The following is a 23,434-nucleotide window of genomic DNA, read 5'->3' as shown; positions in this document are numbered from 1 at the left end:
TGTCTTTTGAACCACAGTTTAATTTGAATCCAATTATTGAACCGTGACCAATGATACTGTTTCTTTTCCGCCAACAGAGCTAATAGTACTTTAAGTGATTTTTTTTTTTTTGGACCAGGGAAGTACTTTAAGTGATTTAATATTCGGTCTCCTTCAGAAAGCATTGGTCAAATCTTGATTTGGAATTTCTCAATTTCTTTTTTTATTTTGAGAAAATTTCTTAATAAAAGTTAAGTTGTATAAAGTTATTAGATACTACCTCCGATCTTTAATATAAGACTTTGTTTGATTTTTACTTTGGTTCTAAATATAAAATTTCAATCCATTTTGTCTCTATTATTTATGCATTTTTTTTAAGGTAGTCCTCCTAATATTAGTAGTTGTAGCTTATACACTTGATTAGTAAGGATATTTTAGGAAAGACAACACATATTTATTAAAAATAACTAATTTAACTTATTTTTTTAATTTTTTAAATTAGTCAACTAGTTTTTATAATTAGATCCAATTTACCAATTAATTTCTCACAATTCATCCCCAATTTTCCTTGCTTTTTATTTAATAAAGAATTCTGATCTATTTAGTTTTAAAAATGAAAATCTAGAGACTTGAACGGTGTCGTGGGGGTGGGTCGCAATTTCCCATGGAAAATCTTGATGCAGCCATATAGGGGTCTAAGCGGATTAAGATGAAGGAATTTTCGTGTGCTAAAAATGTTTTGTTTGTTTGCCGGGAAACGAAGAGGACCAACCACGCCCTTTTCAAAAGCCTATCATCGCAATGCTACAAGCAACACAGAGGCGTTCTGGTTCTGCCAACTTTGTGATTTTGATTATTCAAAGCGAATTTATCTGCCACTTCCTTTGGTACATCCACTCTCTTTCTCCTGTTCTCTCTGCGTGTCCTGTTTGTTCGCTGTTCGCCTCCGTCGAGTAATCAGGGAACTCACTTGCACCTATGGTTTCTAGATGGTTGAAATTTTTGTTTGTGGTGCAAATAGAGTAACTTTTGATTGCTGGATTTGAAGTTTTGGATTTTGGGTCTGATTGGGGGTGCTCGTCTTGGTATGGCTCAGGATTGAGAATTCATAAAGGAACTGCTGAAATTTATCATTTTGGTTATTTGCCATATTTTTTATATTCTTTTCTATATCCAGCTCAAAAAAAAAAAAGATATTCTGTTCTATAAATTGTTTATTTTGTGATGCACGGTAGCTCCGAACTTTGAAGGAAGGACTGGGGAAATTGGGGATTTTAAGCTTGTGATTCACATGTTTTCTTTCAATATGTGTTATTGAATTCAGGTAAAAAATATGTGTTATTGAATACGGCTTATCGTTTCGAGTTTTGACGATATAAAATTTATTTCTTTGCAATTTCAATCATATCCAAACAGTTGTTTTTGCTATAAAAATACACTTAATATTCATTGCAGCTTGAGTCACATGCTAAACGTATCTTGGGTCTGTTCATATTTTGGCTTCTCCTCAAGCATTTATTTCTTTCTTCTTTGTAAGAAATTTAATCCTGATTAATGTCCTGATGCCCCAGCAGAAAAATTATAAGCTTTTAGAGGAGAATTTGAAAGTTGTTCAAAACATCAACGAAGGGCCTATTAGACTACTTCTGTTCTTATTCAATACTTGTAAAACAAACATCGATGCTGATGCCTTAGCTTTTAGTCATTAGTTTCAAAATTTCGATCTCAAGGTGGACATTTTTACTGGTTCTTTTCTGTTGGAGTAAATTTCAATTCTAGGCGGTTGATTATTTGGATTCAACCTTTCTTCATGCTATACTACGAGTCTTTATATTTGAGTGGAGAAATTAAAATAAACCTGCTGAAAAAGTGATTATTAAACAATTTACTGCATTGCCTTTGGTTCCTTTTCATTTTTCTTTAAAATCGAATGTTACTAATGGGCAACAATTTATTGCTACAGCAAGGCTAAATTGTCAAGCACACAAAGGCGTACCCACTTAATTTTTTTGTTCAAACATATCCACTTAGTTGAATCACACTTCGTACCATGATTATCATTTACTTGCCAGTGTAAATGATTTGCATGCTTGTGTGGCACGAGCTGAGGTTTTGTCTTCTGCTAAATTGTATTGCTCATTTCCATAATGTGTGAGAATACCTTTGTGCTTATTCTTTCCAATGTGTGTGAAATTGCACACTGTTGTATATGAGTTCAATAGATGAACAAGTCATCTTTTCCTTTATTTAAATGATTCTTTTTGCATATTATCAATTGAATCAGAATTCTATTGAGCTAAAACTCATGGCCTCATTTAACAGTAGAATTGTGCCTTTTGTTTTGCAGCTTTAACAAGTATAAAAGATGAGTACATTGGATGCAACCAGAGCGGAACTTGGTCTTCTGGTTTTATATTTGAACAAGGCTGAAGCCAGGGACAAAATATGCAGGGCAATACAGTATGGTTCCAAATTTCTGAGTGATGGGCAACCTGGTACTGCCCAGAATGTCGACAGATCAACCACTTTGGCTCGCAAAGTTTTTCGTCTATTCAAGGTTGGATTATCCATTTTAATCTTGAACAATTATGCTATTCATTTATTCATTGTTTTTGTTTTCCTTTGGATAATCTACTCCTTGTATTATACAAATGGATTAAATCTTTTTACTTGTCTGCATTCTCTTAATTCCTTTTTTCTTTGGGCCAAGTCTTTATTTATGTAAATGGAGAAACTGTAATATTTCTACTAATGTGAATATTATTCTTTGTTTCTACAGTGACAGAATTGGAAAGTAAATTGTAACAGACAGTTTTGAAACATTTATTTTGCAACCTATTTGTTTCTTCTTATACTCAAAGAAGAATTCCTAACATAGAAAAGAAGAACTAATTGATATTTTGATATGCAGTTTGTCAACGATCTGCATGCTCTGATAGGTCCGGCTCCACGCGGAACTCCTCTTCCCTTAATTTTGTTGGGAAAGGTACAATCTTCATCAAAGTTATTCCAACTTTTCGTCACCCTCTTATTTTGTTCCTCATTCTTACCTTGATATACTGTTTAATGCTATTTTCAGTCCAAAAATGCATTGCTGTCAACTTTCTTGTTTCTCGATCAATTTGTGTGGCTTGGCAGATCAGGCATCTACCAGGTAGGAATCAAAGTGTTTCCTTTTTATTCCTTGAATTATTCATGGGAAACTTTCACCGAGTAATCAAGTTATACATGTAAACTTTTTTGGTTCAACTACAGAGCAAAGAACATACTGAGCTAATCGGCCGAATATCGCTTTTTTGTTGGATGGGTTCCTCAGTGTGTAGCACCTTGGTTGAGGTTTGTGGCTTCCCTTTCTAGTCCCTATACTTTTACCGTGTACATACCAGCAAAGGCTCCTTTCTCTCTCCTCTATTAACATCTTTATGGTGTTTTCTAACTTCTATCAGCTTGGGGAGCTTGGGAGACTCTCTGCATCAATGAAGAAGTTAGAGAAGGAACTCAAGAACAGTAATAAATATGATGTATGGGTTCTTCATAGCCCCCCACCCCCCAAAAAAAAAAATCTTGTTTGGACGGTATTGGTGCTTTCCTCTGTTCTAAAACTACATTTTATTTAACCCCATTCCCCGTGAGTGCAGAATGAGCAGTACCGTGCGAAACTAAAAATGTCGAATGAGAGGACTCTTGCGCTTATCAAGGCAGCAATGGATATAGTTGTAGCAGTTGGGCTGCTTCAATTGGCACCCAAGAAAGTTACTCCCCGTGTGACCGGTGCCTTTGGATTCGTCACTTCCCTAATATCTTGCTATCAGGTGCCTGCTATTATCCCTATGATTAACCTTCAGCGTCTCTTATTCCGAGCACCCTGATTTTTTTGAGAGTTAGTGTCTCTGTTTCATTTTCCAACTTCTTTTATATCCACTTGCACTAACAAACAAGGCATGCTCTTGGTAATTTTTCTATAGAGACAAATGGAATTGAATAACAATGTTTAGGGAGCGCACGGAGTTAGCTAGCATTTGAATCCCTGGAAGATGCATGTTCCATCAGTTATAGTCTTTAGAAATTAATTATCATTCTTTGACTCGAAAAGTTTTAGAAATCCATTAATGTCTTGTTGCCAAAGCTTTATCCTATGATTGGTACAAGAGAAATGTGGTTTTTTTTGCGGTTGGGGGGGGGGGGATCTTATTGAACTCAATTTAAAAAATTTGAGAAGTAGGGTTAAAAAATTTTAAGATAAAAGAGTAAGAAAAATTATTATAAGTTTTAACCCCACTTTTTTAGTTATTGAAATCAAACTCATTAAAATTTTTCCTTTCCTCCCCTCCTACCAAATAGTTTACATTCAATTTTGTTGATGGTAAGATCATATTTATGGGTTTTCAACGTCATCAATGGTGATTCACTTAGCAAATTGAACTCAATTTCTAAAGAATTATCTTCCTTTTACACCATCCGAGGGGCTTTGCAATGCTTATTTTATTTATTTGCTCAATTTTGTTTTGTGCAATGCAGTTGCTTCCTGCCAGAAGCAAGCCCAAGATTCTGTGAAGATGAAGAGACAGACTCAATCTGATGATATTGCATTGTAGTTGTAAAGTAATTATACAAGTTTGTACTGAACCAAATTATACTAGTTTGTAAGTTAAATGTTGTTGGATGTGTGCAATGATCATTGTGCTGGTGGCTACTGAGGTGTCATTATAAGTAGTACCAATTATTGTGCCATGAACTCCGTTTATCAATTTTTAGTCATTTTTTTCTTTTGGTAGAAGTGTCTATTGATAGGGTTTTGACTTGTATGTTTGAAAAATCTGTTTAACTTGTGTTGAATCTTTCCTTTTCATTTTCTTAAAAGAGTTTTCGGCTTTTTTAAATGGCTTCATGCCTTTTTGGGTTTTGGCTTCGTGCCTTTTGGTGAGAAGAATTAAAGGAGGGAAGGGAAAGGAAAAATTTTGCTTGCGCACGTGTTTGGCATGTTATGTGGTTTGATAAAAAAACCTGTGTTTGGTAAGTTGAAAATAACAATAAAATAATGGAAAAAAAAACCTTATTCAAATGACTATGGATTTATAAAGAAATTTAAATTTCAGAGACGCCATTCTGCAAGGTTAACCAAATTTGGATTTGAAATCCGAGATGACAAGATTTACGAAATTCAAATGTGTCTAGAAAATTTCTGTTAGTATCCCTCTTTATCCCTACAATTGAACAGATCAACTTACAAACTCTAATGAACATAAACAAAATAAATTTAATGATCAATTTGCAATGAACATTCATTTATTAATTTAAATTCAAATTGACCGAATGATATATTATTGAAAAGCTATATGAGTCTACTTTCTAATACAAGAAGACATTAAAATAATCTTTGTATTTTGAAAATTATGATCCAAATACTAAGCAAAGGTTAGGAGTATTTGATAAATGGTCTTACAATATCTCACAAATTGCGTTCTTATTGTTGGCAAGAAAAAACAAAAGAAAAGAAAACTGTGTAGTGAAACTTGTTTCATATCAAAATAAACTCAACGATCTTTTAAATAACACTCATCTCATAACTTTTTTATGATAAAAAAATGTGGAGCTTTAATCTGATATCTGATGAGAGAAATATTTTCAACCTTTTCTGAATATTTTGTTAATACATTTCAAAATACATTATGTCCACCGGAAGTTGAGTTTTTAGTTGTTTTGTGTAAGGCAAGTCAAATTTGAAACTAGTTAGCAAATTCAAATTTAATAGGAGAAAATTCGAATTTCTTTAGCATAAATAGAAAAAAAAAAATCCAAGTGTTCATTAAGTTTCAAGAATTCGTGAAAAAGGTTTCAAAGCCAAGGGATGCTTCGCTTGTGCGCTGATTTGAAAATGGTGACAGCCTGTTTAGTTGCTTAATACTTACACAGCTTTAGGGTTTCAGCTTTTAATAGCGTGAAATTATGGGTTGCTTCCCATTATGATGCTGTGTCTGGTTCTTAATATAAGAATTAATTAGAGATTCGATTTAGTCCTAAATATAAAATCACAATCCATTTTGTCCCTCATATTTAATTACTCCTCCGGTCCTAATTATAAGACCCAATTGACTTATTTGAGGAGATTAAGGAAGTAAGTTAAGTTGGTTATTTATAATAAATAAGTGTTGTCATTCCTAAAATATCCTTACTAATTAAGTATATTGGCTAAAACTATCATTATTAGAAGGATTATCTTGGAAAAAAATGCATAAATATAAGAGACAAAATGGATTGGGGTCTTATAATTAGGACCAAATAAAAAGTCAAATGGGGTCTTATAATAAGGATCGGAGGAGTATTTTATCCCTAAATAATCTCCAAGGCAATTGCAAGAATTGTTTTAATGCATGTTTTATTTGTAAAAAATATTTTGTTCAGTGTTAGCCCATGTTTTAATGCGAAGCTAACTATTTCTTTTGTTAATTGAACTGAACACTGGGGTCTTCTAGCTTCGAGATTGGTCAGGCGAAGAGTTTTTACTTGTATTTTCAGGGGTAAATTTATTTTTTAGATTTTCTCATCGCAACTAAAAATTGGTTTTCGTCAAAAATAGTGGAACGCAGCACTGCCGTGTATAAGAGAAAATTATGTCCCGCATGAAATTGAATTCCCATAAAGGTTGACGTCCGAACATATTGGGTGTGATGAAAAATAATAGATTTTTCCCTTTTTTTTTTTCCTTTACATTTTTATTGTGCCAAATAGATCCTAAAAATGTGTAGTTAATTTTAGGCTCTATTTGGTATGATGAAAACAGAGGAAATGAGAGGGGAGAAATAATTTTAACAAGCTCAATTTTCAAAAATTGAAGAAGTGAGATTAAAAGCTTTTAGTTAATTTTGCTTACTCTTTTATTTTACGTCTTCTTTCTATCAAAATTTTGCAACCCCACTTCTTTAATAAGTTTTTTAAATTAAACTCATTAAAATTTTCTCTTCTTTCTCCTTCCTTTTAATTTCCTCATACCAAACATAGGGTTAAAGACCTGATTGTCAATTCAAATATGACCAGTAGATTTTTTTTAAATTATTCATCTATTTCGAAACCAAAAAAGTAATATTGCAAAATTTGGATATTCGTATTTGATTTGTGTTAGAATGACAGACCTAATATTTTGATGATATCAAATTTAGAAAAGAATTTATTTTGAAGGTAATTTAATTAAGTTAAGATAAACTTTGAAAAGTTTTCATAAAAATTATTGTCTTTAGATTTGTTTCATAAAACCCGTTTAACTTATTCATAAACGTTTTCTTAATGTTGAATATTTGATTTGCCTGGATCCAAATTATGAACCAAGACAAGAAGAGTCTTGTTCTTTATCCGGATACCTTTTTTTTTTTTTTTCATTTGTGTTAATAACCAACTCCAATATATTGAAGTTTTACTACAAGTTTTTAATGCTAAAAGTCTTTTTTCAATAAAATATGATAATATGAGTGTTCGAGTACAATTTTGAATAAATTTTAGTCAAAAGTGATTTCAACTCTATTGAGTGGGACGGAGTTCTAACGGTGTATTGCTTCTGTTGACCAATTTCACTACTTTGGAAATTTGTCCAAAGATTTCTCTATTCAATTTCTATTATTAAAGATTATTTTATTAGATTTGAAAAATACAATCAAAATATTTTCAATAAGAGTATCTTGTCAGGAGAAAAATATTTTCAGAACAATCTACAAGATATCAGAGTTCCAACAAGTAAAATATGAAGAGAAAAAGCACTTTGTTAGAGAGGATTAAAATGAGCTGACTCTCAAATAGTCACATACACAAGTTTCAAACATTTAATGCTCTCATCCAGCCTAGACGCAAGCTTCAACAAAACTATACTTTGTGTCTAACTGACAAATTCAGAGGTAGACCACAAATAAAAAATTGCATAGAATGAAAAAGAAGAATATTGTAGTGAACAAGAATTGAACTACTAGCAAACAGTTGAAAGAATGTTTTTCACAATATTCTGTGAAAAATTTATCGAGTTTCAGTGATCATTATTCACTCTGTTGTGAGAGACAAAGAAAATTCACTGCATTGTAATACATCTTCATTTATTACTCCCTTTGGTTCAAAATATAAAATAAACTTTATTTATTTATTTTTATCAAAAAATTAGTTAAAATTAGTTTTAAACAATAAATATGTAATGCACGTATTTTTTTTCCAAACATGCCCTTATTGATGAAGAGAATAAGTAAAATATGTTATAAATGAATCAAAGAAGAAAGAGAATATATGGAGGGTAAAATTCAAAAAACTCATTAAATGCTTAGACAAAATTAAATGTTATCTTATAAAACAAAAAATAAGCCTTTCCAATAAAGTGTAGTTTATATTTTGAACTAGAGGGAGTACTTAGAATCATGGGATTGTAAGAGGGATAGACTCTTACATGCACTAAGGCAGAGTCATTGCCTCTGGTATTGAGGTATTACCTCTAGTATAGAGGTGTTTGATGTACCGTGGCACTATGACCAAGTGTCTCTCTATGTAGTTTTCATTACAGGAAACTTGACAGTTAGAGCTAAGATCAAAGACTAAGGAATTACACAATAAAAAAACCAAGTGTCTCTCTATGTAGTTTACCGTGCCACAATGCATGGGGATGCGGCCAAAATGTCGTATTTTGCAGCACAACGTTTTGAGCATTAGATCCAAAGCAAAACGGATCCTACCCAAATTTTAATGACCAGACTCCACTTTCTCCGTGAAATACACGAACCTTAGGCTTAGTTTAGGACTTCCTACACCTGCATTCCCATCTCTTGTCTCTCCATTTCTTTGTTGCTTTACCTCTATTTCTGCCATTCTTCCTTGGTTTCTATTCATTTTCTTTCATTTCCTGCTGCTCTAGCTGACGGATTCACTTTGATTAGAGTCAATCTTGAAGCTATGAGTGGCTAGGAGCAACTGTTGAGGATGGCAACGGTGGCATGAGTTTCCAAGCTTCAAACAGGAGTTTAGCTTCAATCTTTAATTTTTAGTTATGTATTTATGATTTTCTAGGTCTTAGGAATTGTAATTCTGGTTTTGACACTTGAATCGTTCTATAATCATTTCTGAATGATTTAATTTTGTGACTTGGATTGGTTAATATTGGATTTTGTGCTTTAATATATGTGGTTATATATATATGTTTCGTTGTGATTTTCTTGATTCTTTTTTTTCTAGCATAATTGTGTGTGGATATTGAGTTGATTCTGAGTTACATTAAACCAATTGCATTGATTATTTTCAAATTACATATTAGGAGAGCTTAACAATGTTTTTACCCTTTTATTAATGAAATTCATTGATTTAAACATCGGACGCAATGGGTCATTGAGGTTTTTAATCACAAGAGCCTAATGATTTTTATAAAACTCTCATTATCTTGAGTAAACTATAATTGCCATCAACACTGTTTTCAAGAGATTTCATATCATCCATTTTCACTCAATCATTTTATTCAAAAATACCAAAAATATAGTAGCTTAGGCTTCTTCTTCTTTTTTGTATTCATTTAGTTATAATTTGTTTTGATTTTCAGACCAAAACCATGTTTTCTTGCATTGCATGGCATTTAACTTAGCTTAGGATATCACTAATGGCTCCTCATAGTCAAACAGCCCGAGGTTGCACTATGTTGCATCTTTTGGTTAAATTGTTAATTGAGAATCCCAAGATGTAGCATAACAAGGTTCCCATTACACCAAGAGCCCACTGAATCTCGAAATATAGTGAAACTTTCAAGTGAAGTTTGAATATTGGACATAAATTAAGGTTTGACTGAATCAATATAAATCTCCATGTGTTTTGTTTCTCCTACTCTCCCTTTAAATAATAGATGATACCTTTTTCACTCTACTCTGATTATATTGTTTAAGTTTACATTCTTTATTTGTTGCAAAATTTTTATTAACACCAAATTTACTCTCCTCTTGTGTGTTTGGCCATACTACCAATTTGAACATATCAGTCATACTTTCCAACCTCGTCTTTATCTCCAATTTTTGGGTCGAAAATTCTTGTCTCATATTTCCCATGTTGCTTGCTTACCCGTATTGGTACCGATGCACGCAAAAAAGTGTTTTTCTTTAATAGGATTATGTTAAATTGTTGTTTAGTATTTCTTTTATTTTCAAAAGGGAAAAATTAATCCATTATTACATTTTACTTAATTTTTAATCAGTCCCTATAGTTTTTTTTTCATTGTTTATTAAGTATTGTTTCTTCAATTATAAACATTAATGTCCGTACTCATAATTTGTTAATTAGATGAGCCAATGCTTGTTAATTGACATAAAATATAAAATAAAACTGAAATTTTTTGTTGTGAATTGACATAAAATTTTTTGCACAAAAAAAAAGATAAAAAGCAAAATTACACATGAAAAATAAGATCAGAGACAAAATTATACTACTAAAAATTTAGGGATAAGATTGCATCTGAAAAATAAAATCATAGTCAAAATTGCATATTAACCCTTTTTTGTTTATCAATGGCCAGCTATTCCATTGGCAATGCTAGTTATGACGCTTAGATGAGGTTTTGGGCAAGTGTATGCTGAATGAGAGCCATGTCATTGGCTATTGATACCATTTCTTATACAAATTAATCAAGGGTTAAGGTCCAATTTTGTCACGAAAGTATTAACTTAGGAGCAGTGAGTCTGAAAATATTTTTTAGAGCAATGTCGCTCTGAAAATTACCAAAACGTAGTATTGTCGCCCCACCCATTAGCAAAGTTAATTTTGACTATTAATTGACCCAGTTATGCTGAAATGGCTTTGACACATAGGATATAATGCCACATAATATTTCACCCATAATGCCACGTCAGCATCATCTTCCCTTCACTCCTTCACCCCTTGCACTACTAGGCCCATTTCCTTCTTCTGAAACCTTCCCTTCACTCCTTCATCTACTTTCACAACCATCCTAAACTTGGATTCAGAGATGGCAAGCACGATGGAACCCTCATATCCCAGTGCGATGGTCGACCACATAAATTTTCTCAGTCTCCTCACTGTGGGTCCTGTGCCTCGTATCTGATCCTTCTCTGAGTTTCACTCACTACAGCTCCAAACAAAACTTTGACGCCTGTACTGCACGTCCTCACCGTTTGCAACGACGCCATGGCTATCGACTGCTGTTCGGTCAGCGATGGTCCTGTCCAATGGGCCATCCTAACCATTTTTTCGGTTCATAGTGATGAGTATATTTAAATACTGCAATTTATTTCTCAAGAAGATGAAGGAGTGAAGGGAAGGTTTCAAAAGAAGGAGATGGGTTTGGTAGTGCAAGGGTGAAGGAGTAAAGGAAAGATGATGACGCCGATATGGCATTACGGGTGGAATGTCACGTGACATTATATTCTGTGTCAAAGTCATTTCAGCATAATTGGGTCAACGAAATATTTTTGGATACTCACCACTCTTAATTGAATACTTTTGGGGTAAAATTGGACCTTCTCCCATTAATAAATTATAAATATTGGGGACTAATACATGTAATTAGAGAAATTCTAAGGACTCAACAACAATAATGAGAATTTAATTAAAAATAAAGCCAAATTATAGAGGCTTGCATTCTAGTTTTCTCTTTTTGAAATAAAAACATTTTTTGAGATTTTTTTTATTTTTAGTTTTCATTTTATACTTTTAGAATGTTTTTATAAGATTATTCACTTTTGGCAAAGAAAATAAAGCATTGTTTGTTTTCTTGTTTTAAAAACTGTTTCTTGTTTTTAAGAAAAAAACAAAAAATTTGTTTGATAATTTATTTTTTAGCTAAGTTTTTTTAAAAAAACAAACAAAAACAAAAATCGGTTTTTGAAAACTAAAAAGTCAAAATAATTTTTTTGCTGTTTTCTTGTTTTTACTTTTACATTTCTCATTTTTTGTTTAGGAAAATTAAAAAATCCTTTTTTTTTGCTTGATGGCTTTTTTTTTTTTTTTTTATCATTTGAGGAATTAAGTTCTCATCGAAGCTTCATTTTTGAGTGTCGGTATGTTTATTTTCAAATGTAATTTTTTAAAGCATATCCAAACATTTTTTTTTCAAAACTTGTTTTAAAAAAAAAATTTATAAAATTATTTTGAGGGAAAAAAAAAAGAAACAAAGAGGTCCTAAATTTTTTTTTTTTTGGGTGAACAGAAGTCCAAAGATTTTTTACATTGATAAAAGCTGCTACATATAACCTTTCCGCACAAGACAACTGTAAGGAAAAAATGAAAATAAATAAGAAATATAATCACAAGAACAACTTTTGTTCTTGTGTCATTAATTTTAATTTTTTCCTGTCCGATTAGACTGGCATCTTCGAAGAATTTTGGTTATTGAATTGTGTGATATAATAAAAGGTTAAATTTGATCCAACACTTTGGAAAATTTTTTGAGATGTGTCCAATATTTTAAAGAATTTTATGGTTCATTTAACACATTCAAATATTTTTCTAGGTGAATTTACAGTGTAAAGTATTTTGTTATTCACTGGTCACTTTAAAATATATTTTTTCCCTCAGTGCGTAAAATATTTTAAAAAATATTAAAAAAATATTTTAGAGTGCTTGATGCGTATTCACTTAACATATTCTTTAAGGAGTTAATGATGATATTAACATTAACCCTCAAAAATATTTTAAAAGCAAAATTACCCCTAAAAAGGTTAATACTTCAAGGGTAAACTTACAACACAAAATACTATTAGACACATTTAAAAAAATACATCAGGATACTAAATAAAACAAAAAAAATATTTTAGAATGATGACTACCCATCAAAAAATATTTTAAGAAGCTGAATGAACTTTAACACTACAATAAATATTATTAATAATTACCAACACCTCTTTTTATATTCTATCTATGAGAAAGTGGCCTAATCCGATTTATAAGATGCACTTAAAATATGTCCAAGATCGTAATAAATTTTTTATATTTTAACCGTAATTATTTATATGTTATTTCACTATATTAATTATTGATTATTTTTTATATACTCTCTCATGCTGAATTATGCAGTTTAAGAAAATAATTAAAATTAGTTAAAGCAATAAAAATGTGAAAATTGAATTTTTTTTTCTAAGTATACCCTTATTTAATTAGAGGTAAATGAGAGAGAGAAATACTAGTATTGAAATAAATGATGAAATAGAAGGTAGTATGAGGGAAAAAATGAGAGGAGAGAATAGATAATTAATTAAGGGAAAATTGATACTCCTCCGGTCCTTATTATAAGACCCAATTTGACTTTTTATTTGGTCCTAATTATAAGACCCAATCCATTTTATCTCTTATATTTATGCATTTTTTTTCAAGATAATCCTTCTAATAATGATAGTTTTAGCCAATATACTTAATTAGGAAGGATATTTTAAGAATGACAACACTTATTTATTATAAATAACTAACTTAACTTACTTCCTTAATCTCCTCAAATAAGTCAATTGAGTCTTATAATTAGGACCGGAGGAGTAATATTTAACATTAGACAATCATAAGTCAGGTCTAATGAAAAAAAACCCAAACCAATTTTAGAATCTTATAAAAAGGACACGAGGGAGTACCTCTTGTTTTTTTATTCACCTCTTCTCTTTTTAACCCACTCTCCAGTTTCTTTCACTACATCTTCGTAAGAAATTCTGCTTCAAATAATATACTGTTGACTTTAATTCAGAAAGATAAAGTATTTTTTACTATAGTGTATTTTTTACCATGGGGTATTTGGATTATTATTTTAAAAGTGATTTTATGATATATTATATTATATGAAAGAAATTTTGTCTCAACTCAGGTGAAAATGTTTTTGAGAAGTTTAATCCAGACACCTTCAAAAGACTTAATGAAGATATATTTTCATTATTTTGTTGAAATTTCTGCTTACCTTTTTACTTTTTCCCCTGTTTGGACGAAAACATTTTAATTACGTTGAACTAGTAACAACAATAAAGAGTTTTTATTTGGACACCGAGTTCATATTATCGAAAAGAAGAATAAAAGGTTTGTACTCGAAGGATTTTCAAGACTTTAGACAAAAAGAGTTTGGTGGGGGGGAAAAAAAAGGACACAATGAAATCAAAATCACTTGGTGAAAACTTTTAAATACTTTAGACAACAAAAACCCCAAAAAAGAATAACAGTGCTTTTGGCTCGGAGTCAGAAATTATTTGATGACCAAACTTTTTCATTATTTCATATAAATTTATGCTTACTTTGAAACAAAAGATGTCCCCCAGGCACAATGGGAGGGTACATTTGGTATGCTAAAAATATTGTGATGAAAAAAAAAGGGAAAATTACACTCAGGTCCCACAGAACATAATTAATATAAAAAAGGTCCCTCGAAATCGCGAAATGATTCTGAAGTCCCCAGGGACCTGTGTGTAATTAATTCTAATTGTGAAATTACGTAGTTACCCTTGTTAATTTGAACCTATTTACAACCTCAACAGTGGCTGTTAACGACCCGAGAAGAGGTGGTTAACAACCTCAACAACGCCCCTGGTATTCCACAGAGTGAGTTGTCATGAGCACTGCCGAGGTTGTCAATCACGTCTTCTCGGGTTGTTAACAGCACTGTTGAGATTGTAAATAAAATTAGAACCTATTTACAACATCAACAGTGGCTGTTAACAACTCGAGAAGAGGTGGTTAACAACCTCAATAACGCCCCTGGCATTCCACAAAATGAGTTGTCATGAGCACTGCCGAGGTTGTCAATCACGTCTTCTCGGGTTGTTAACAGCCACTGTTGACATTGTAAACGAATTGTTGCAATAAAATTAACAGGGGTAAGTAGGTAATTTCACAATTAGAATTAATTACACACAGGTCCCTGGGGACTTCAGAATCATTTCGCGATTTCGTGGGACCTTTTTTATATTAATTGTACTCTGTGGGACCTGAGTGTTTTTCCCAAAAAAAATGTTGACTTTCCATCGATTACGTGCGTTCGGTTTTCTGTAATTCATTTTTTGGCGCAGCGACAGATTTTCTATTGTACAAGGAAAGATGGGTTCCCATCAATTTTGGTGGGAAGCGATTTTCCATCACATTCGGAAAAATGCCAAAGACCAGATTACCCTTAAAATTTAAATAAAACATGGACGCTTTATTTGTGACCTCTATGAAAAGTATGAAAGCTAGTTATGTCCCTTTTGGATCCGCTCTCCTATGAATCTTCCCTTCCGTTAATTCCACCTCGATGTCCTTTTTTCATTTTATAGTAATCTTCCGGTTTTTAATATAAGATTTAATTATTGAGTTAATTTTGATCCTAAATATAAGACCTATTTCTCATATTTATCAATTTTCTCTAAATTACCCCTGTGGATACTCCATCAACCATAATCAAGTAAAAAAGAGGGGGTATTAAAAATGATGATTATGGTGTTTTAGAAAAAATGTGTGACTTTTTTTATAATTAACTAACTTACCTAACTTTCTTAATCTAATCAAATTAGTTAAATGGGTTTTATATTAAGGACCGGAGGAGTATTACTTTCTATGTGCATATCCATATCAGCATTAATGTGTTTGCTTATGTATTCATAAATAAAATTTGGCAACCAATGTATATATAAAATGGAAATTACATCTGTATTTAATATTTCATCTCTCCCTGCTAGATTCATCGTTCACTACAAAAAAAAAAAAAAACATGTAATTAGTGACGAAATTTAACAGGAAAATTAAAATTTCTGTCAGTAATTGGCAACAGAAAAATTCCATCGCTAATCTGATTTTTTTAAAAAAAAATTAAAATGCCATGTGGCGCTTCCATCATCTACCACCTCACCATTAGAGACGGCTGCTGGCCACCTCCATGTGGTGCTGTCATCTCACCTCCATCACCACATGTCACCACCTCAATTCCACGTATCGCTGCCATATCACCTTTGCCTACCACGTGTCGTGAAACAACCTTCCTAAATAAACTGATAAACTTAACTTTTTCATAGTAATTTTAAGAAATATTTTTTTATAACCAAACCATGCTAAATACAAACTCAAATTATATCACAATCATCTATACTAATTAATTATATAATATTGTTATCCGTGATAGAAAAGACCAGCATCCAATCATATATCCTATCACGGATAAAAGAATTTTTCTAACTCATTCAAATACAAACTATGTAAGAAAGAATCAATCTCATATAATATGGTTATAAAACAGCATATAATATAACTCATAAATCAAAATATTAAGAATTAAATCTTAATTCATACTTTATAACAAATTCATAAACAAATCACATGTGATCCTAAACTTCTAGCCAACTACCAGCACACACACACCATAATAGTACAACTCAAAAGACATAAGACATAATAATGCATGAATCAATTAAAAACAAGTTATCCTAATGTGGTAATATACACGATACAATATAGCTCATAAATTGAGGAGATGCTACAAGTTGCTAATGTAGCTTTACACCTCTTGAGCCTTTTCTGACGTCCCTCCTCTAAAGCTTTCACTTGAAAAATGCTAAACAATAGGGATGAGAACATCTCAGTAACTAAATTTCTATCTATCACACACACTAGCATGGGCTAATGATGTGTCAGGTGGGATACACAGAGTTAATAACAGTCAATAGACATTTATTTAACAGTTACACTCACAATAACCATATAAGTCGAATATTTCCGTCAATCTCATGTAGTTGATAAATTTCAAAAGAGATAACATACTTTTCATTTTATTTAAAAGATACAAATATCAAATGAAGATACCATGTCATATACAATCCATGAACCCAAATCCATCCTTATATCCTCCTTATTTCCGCTGATTAGACCCATAGGTTAAGTTCTTTCCATTTGACTGCAACTCTGACAAGCTCACCACATGAGTGATATAGATTGGTCAAAGACCACAAAGCACTCAGTGGACCATGGGTCCCCCTTCGAAGAACTAGTGGGGTGTCGCAATCCCTCAAAGAACTAATAGGACAATAATAGTGGCCAATCATAAAACTCCATATAGAGGCCGGTATCACGTGGTAAGTATATAAATCTTAATAACTCCAATCATCTCTTTCCCCCATCCAAACTAGATGCACAGGGTTCAAAATAAGACATTTACACGCATAATCAACCGAATTCTAGAATAAAATCTCATAGTCATAATCATTAATTTCTAACAATACAAATGATTTTAATTCTTTTTAAAATAGTATCCTACAAAACAGTTCATACAAAACATAATATATGCATATGAAACTTGGTTATAAAATCACTCACCAACCTTATATCCATGCATGTAATGGATAGAAATTTAGTTATCTAGTCTCGTAGATAACAGTCAAGTACAAACGAGGCTCATACTCAAAAATGTCACAATAGGGTTTATATCTATAAGTGAAATTAAAACATTATCTCTACAGTATTAGAGTAAACTACTCACAAATTTCTAGCCTTTAATGCTCCATCTAATACTTTCAACTGTTACTCAAAATTCTAGCTCGAAAAGCTTTTTCTAAGGTTTGGAGTAAGAACATATATATGATGATTTATATTCAATTCTTAGGTTCCCTTAACTTACATTATCTTTAATCATTAAATTATATCATTTGAATTACCAAATTCATAACCTAGATAGAGAACCCTCAATTTATAACTTATGTTTTATCTTCAAAGAATTTGAATAGGCAATCTCAATATGAGTTAATTTATTTTTATTGTAGAAGTCTAATTCCAACCGTTGAATTTAATTTCCTACATATCACAAGACTACTCTATAAATTTCGGGTTAATCCAATGGTGAACGAAATTAAAAACGCTAATTTACTATCTAGTATTCTACCTACCAAATGTAAAAAAATAAATGAAAAACATACCTCATAACTTGTAACTCAAAGATTGAATTGACGATCCAACTGTTGCAATTGACGAGTATGACGTCTAGGACCAAGTGACCAAATTGCAGCCTGATCCAACGGTTCACAAATTCATAAATAGTACTTTACTAGATTGTCTCAGTTTTGTGTGGAAATTACTTAATTCATTTTTAACTCTCCCCTACTACCACCTATATATAGGCTCTTAGAGCTCCCTCTTCTTATCATTTAATCGATGTGAGATTTCCTAACATTGTTATTTTATCTATCTTCCTATCATTTAGTCAATATGGGGCTTATTAACATTGTTATTTTATTTATTTTCTCATACATATACATATACACATACATAAAATTAGAATTATTTTAATTGCATATATATTTAACCTCTACCTATTCTATAAAAATTTGTTTAAATATTAGAAATATAAAAATTAGGATGTCACATGTCGCCACCAAATAATTCCTCCTCAAAATGACTTATCCGTGGCTCGAACCAAGGATCTAGTTTGCTTGCGCGTGGGCCTTTATCAGTTTAGCTGCAATAAACTTGCTGACTTATTATGCAAAATTAAATAAATATATAATATTTTTTTACGCAAAGAATTATATATACACATATATATTATTAAAAACTAAATATAAGCTCTATGATAATTTTAATCATAACTAATTTTGTGACAAAATAATTTTTAAATATTTATTTTATAATTTTTTTAAAAATATTTTCAATATAATATTAATTTCTAATGACACTAATTTTAAATTTTAAATCATAAATAATTTTTTCATAAATATATTTTTTAAATTTAATTTTTTAATTTATATTGATAAGATATATAATTACTAAATATATGTATTATATTACATTATATTATATTATCTATATGTGTTTTATATATTTGATGAAAACCATTTATAATTAGTAAAAAAATCTTGTTATTCAAAAAATAGCTACCATAATAAAATCTAATAAATTATTCTATATGAAAAAATTAAATTATTCGAATATATTACGATAAATAATATTCTTCTGCTTATATATGTATCCTATATAATTTATTTTCTTAAAATTCTTTCTATACACGATTTGTTTTTGCGTTGAAGACCAAAATCAATATCATGATTAAATTTCATTGTCTACTGATTGAAATTCAAAATTCACTTCAACATTAGTTTGATTTATAAACATAAATTAAGGAGTTCATATAAATTTATTTTTCGATTTTGAATTTTTATCATATATTAAATCTTTCAATATATTGTACATATAATAGAATTATTTATTTCTTATATCAATTTGCACAAGAAAGTTATTAATATTCTTATCATATTTGTTTAATTATTATTAATAATCAAGAGGAATTGATTTTAATGAAATATAAACAAGTTTTTTAAGAAATCATCTTCCTATTCTCAGTGTGTATCTAATAATAAGATAAATGATAATGATATCTTCATTAACACCAACTCCACAAATATATCAATTTATTTTATAATTAAAAATATATTTAAATCATTATATTCTAAATTATGTTATTATATAAATTGTTGTAAGATTATAATTTAAAGTTAGAGATTGATTAGTCACAGAACTAGTGATGAAAATTTTGTTGACAAACCATTTAGCAACGAAATTAGCGATGAAAATTAGTGATAGAAAAAGAATTTTATAATACAATTTGTGATAGAAATTTCTGACAGAAAAAATTTCGGCGCTAAATATTTACTAATAGATTTTTCAACGAATTAGTAACAGAATTTAGTGATAGAATAAAATTTCATAGCTAATCTGTCGCTAAATTTAGCAATGAAATTTTTATCGGTAATCTGTCAGAAATTAGTGACAATAATTTTCCGTCACTAATTTCGTCGATAATAAGCTGTTTTTTTTTATAGTATTTAAACGGCAATGTATAGCCTCCTTTAAATAATTTGGCAACCCAAGTTTAATGCGAATAAGCCTCCAATGACAAAAACCTCAATCATACATAGGAGTTTTATATCTCTGCTTTCAACACAAGAATTTGTAGCTGCTTAACTTGTCTCACTTTCTGATTACATGTTGTGTAACCAACTGCCATGTTTTCAGTTAAGAAAAACAGAGGTAAAAGGACAACGTTAAACAAGAATTTGGTGGAACAAATTTGAATTTGATAGAATTATATTCAAATTTGCTGCATAAAATTCTAATTTGCCCATGTGATGATCAAATTTTTTTTTTTTGCATAAAATGCAAATTTGTTCGAGTAAATTTGAATATCATGTAATCAAATTCAAGTTTTCTTAAGGAAATTCAAATTTATGTGAGAAAATTTAAATCTGCTTTCTCCTTTTCTTGTTATATTAAAACTTAAATTTCACTGAACTTGACTTTAAATATATATATATATATATAATTGAATTGGTCTTACTGCATTAGAAATTACGCTTGGTAAGCTTTACAATGATATATCATTTGGCTAATTTGTATTTAAATTGAGAAAGACATGTCCGCTAAAAATTGACCTTCAAATTGATTTCGTTTATAGGGGTTTGTTTATGCTCTATTCAATACGTGAAAAATATGGGCAAATAGAGTGTACAGGAGAGTGTTTTTTAATTTTTATACTGGTTAACTACTCTTTAAAGTTTGGTTTGATGAATCCTCATCTTACAATGTTTTTCCAATCATGAATGGGGAGGGCAATTTTCGAAGCATGAATATGCGTCTTACGATCTAATAACACAATGGGAATTAGCTTAAAATATAGGGAAAATCCCTTAAAAAGGAACTTCAATGACCCAAATTTTTATTTGTGTTATTAAATTTATCAAATCTCTAATTAAGTCATATAACCCAAAGAAAGATTTTAAAATTTATGAAATGACTATAATTTTCTTTTCATTAGAAATATAGAGAAACAAAAATTTTCTATTATTTTCAAATTGTTAATTTAGAATTAAAATGTGTTAACTGCATAATTGAACTTGATAATTTTTAAAGTTGTATCATGATCACTTTTTATTGAAAAACTCATTGCAAGTGTATTTTAAAGAAATAAAATTATTAATTTAGAATTAAAACATCTTAACTGTGAAATGTAAAATATTATTTTTTAAAGTTGTATTGTGATCAAGTTTTATTAAAAAACTTACCCTAAGTGTTATGTGGACATAAAAATATTAATTTAGAATTGAAACTTTTTAACTCAGTAATTAAATTTACTAGTTTTTAAGATTGTATTGTAATTAAGTTTTATTCAAAAACTTATGACAAGTATGTTATGGAGACAAAAAATTGTTAATTTAGAATTAAAATCTGTTAATTGCAAAATGAAACATGGTAATTTAGATTTTTTATTTTGGTTTCTAATGAAATGAACATTAGAATCATTTCATAAAATTTTAAAATTCTTCTTTTTAAATCATGTAATTTGGTTAAGGGTTTGACAAATTTAATAACCCAAATAATAATTTGAATTATTTAAGTGTCCTTTTAAGAGATTTTTCCTAAAATATATTATATAAATTTTGTCTATAACAGAACAAAATACTCAATTGGTAAAATATAAACAAGAAATTGGAAAAAAAATTACAATTCTCACCTAACAAAATCAAGATGTATAATCTATTTTGTATAATATTTATATTTTTATTTTTCTATGTAGATTTTGTTATTTAATTTGTTATTTAATTTTTTAATCATTTGATGTCTAAAGTGATTTTATTATTTAATTAAATATTAATATTTAATTATTTATTTTAATTATAATTTATTTTTATTCATTTATTCATTTGTAAATATTAATATTTTTATTCATTTATTTACCTGAATTATTGATTTTTTAATAATATTATTACTCTATAAGTTTAAAAATCATATTTATTTAATAATATTATATTCTTTCATTAAGTACATAGTAAAATTACACAATTTTTCAATCTATTTTCATCTAACAAAACATAAATTTTTTCATCAACTCATTTTTCATTCTAGTGCTTAGCAAACATGTTATTATTCAAAAAATTTCATTCCATTGCATTCCATTTTTTTCCATTCCTTTTTATTCCAACCAATTCTTTCTACTAGACGGTTTTGAATACTCAACAAGTCAATATAACCAAACCTAAAGGTTTTTTTTTAAGCCAACATTTGATTTTACCAATTTTATGCCGTATAAGATAACTATATAACAAGAGTTATGCCTCATAAAATGTATATTTTTTTAATTTAATTGTGCTGTTCCCCAAATAGGCACTTAGTTGCTCTGGCCAAGGTATTAATATAATCATTATCTTTTTTTCTTTTGTGATCATTTTGATTTTAATCTTATTTTAATTATCACCAAATCAAATTTTCTACATTGATAAAAGTTGTGGAAAATTAGTTCCTATAATTTTACTCCATTTTTAATTTGGTTTCTAGAAGTTTTTTTTAATATTTCAATTATTTTAAAAATCATAATATGACGATTTTTTTTATTTTTATGAGATCCTTTTTATTTTTCAATTAGATCCTTTATATTAACAAAAGTGACTACATAAAATATTTCCTTGTAAATGAAAGGAGAAAAAAAGAACGTAGACAAGCCTGTAAATTACATAGACAACTTCACTCCGATGCCAGTAATTTTATTACTGATTCTCAATTATCATTAATCATTCTTTCTGATTTTAAATATAGAAAATATATAATTAATTTGCATAAAATTAAAAAATTAGTTACATGAGGTATTTTAAAAATTTTATTGATTATAGGATTAAGATATAAATTTTCCTTGAAAGTTTTTACTCCAAAACACTGGACATCTGGAAGTTTTTGTGGAAGTAAATTTGCTCTAAAAATTTAAAATCGTAGCAATATTGCCTCTTGTCATTAAAAGTGTTAATGGACAATGTCACTATTTTAATGCTCAACGTTAATATTTGACAAGAGTAGGTGATATTGCTACAATTTCAAACTTCAAAAACAAATTTGCTCTCAAAAAAACTTTTAGGTACCCAAAGTTCCAGAGTGAAAACTTTCATGAAAAATTTGTACCCTAACCCTGGATTATATCCAAATACTTACTTTAATTATTTTTATTGGATTTTATGTACCCTCTTGATTAAAAACTCCTTAATATGAATGCAAAAATTATGAATTTAGAAAAACGTATGGCTTGGAGTAACTTTTTAGAACAAGTTTTGAGGAAAAAAATTTAAAAATGTATTTGAATCATTATTTTGAAAAAGAAACATATCTGAAATGGCGAAATGAAAAGGGAAGGAAAAATTTACTTTATTAGCATGATTATTGTTGATGAAAATATAATTTATGTTTTCTTTAATTTTGCATATTAAAAGGTAACAAAACATTAAAAATATGTTATAGTTTTTCTATTTTCCAGAATAATTTTAAGTTTTTTTTTCATTTTTCAGAATACACAGCTGAAAACACATTTTCTTTAATTTTCTTGTTTTTAAAAAATAATTTGCAAATCAGATAACTAAACAACCTAAAACTGGTTAATCCAGCCTTACAAGATTGGCCCTTCACTAGCTAGGGTTTAAATGAGTCGGTTCAAAAGCCCATCATCTCCAAAATATCATGTTTTTCGAAGCTTGGCCGTAGA

General features: G+C 29.6%; 1 protein-coding gene across 4 annotated transcripts; it reads left to right on the top strand.

Annotated features, from left to right (window-relative positions):
• Positions 1 to 739: 739 nt before the first annotated feature.
• On the top strand, positions 740 to 4,778 carry LOC114756382 (peroxisomal membrane protein 11C). Of its 4 annotated transcripts, none has more exons than XM_028945321.1 (8): positions 740 to 866; positions 2,327 to 2,536; positions 2,891 to 2,965; positions 3,059 to 3,133; positions 3,235 to 3,315; positions 3,426 to 3,500; positions 3,618 to 3,791; positions 4,498 to 4,778. In XM_028945321.1, exons 2-8 carry the CDS (start codon positions 2,345 to 2,347, stop codon positions 4,531 to 4,533), a joined length of 708 nt encoding a protein of 235 aa, XP_028801154.1. In that variant the 5' UTR covers positions 740 to 866; positions 2,327 to 2,344; the 3' UTR covers positions 4,534 to 4,778. The 4 variants fall into 4 exon arrangements, with proteins under 4 accessions (XP_028801154.1, XP_028801156.1, XP_028801157.1 ...); XM_028945323.1 differs by lacking the exon at positions 740 to 866 and adding an exon at positions 923 to 1,064; XM_028945324.1 differs by lacking the exon at positions 740 to 866 and adding an exon at positions 1,132 to 1,303.
• Positions 4,779 to 23,434: the final 18,656 nt, after the last annotated feature.

Source organism: Neltuma alba, unplaced genomic scaffold (genome assembly GCF_004799145.2).
Source record: "Neltuma alba isolate B1F8T4 unplaced genomic scaffold, ASM479914v2 tig00010389_pilon, whole genome shotgun sequence".
NCBI classification, from domain to species: domain Eukaryota; kingdom Viridiplantae; phylum Streptophyta; class Magnoliopsida; order Fabales; family Fabaceae; genus Neltuma; species Neltuma alba.
Note: the sequence above shows the minus strand (reverse complement) of the source record. Positions and strands in the feature narration are given on the sequence as shown.

Excerpts from the sequence above, each read along its gene's own strand:
- LOC114756382 (XM_028945321.1), top strand. The coding sequence starts at position 2,345 with ATGAGTACATTGGATGCAACCAGAGCGGAACTTGGTCTTCTGGTTTTA. Across the intron at positions 2,537-2,890 it reads AAGTTTTTCGTCTATTCAAG|TTTGTCAACGATCTGCATGC; the intron begins GTTGGATTATCC and ends TTTGATATGCAG. Across the intron at positions 3,316-3,425 it reads TGTGTAGCACCTTGGTTGAG|CTTGGGGAGCTTGGGAGACT; the intron begins GTTTGTGGCTTC and ends AACTTCTATCAG.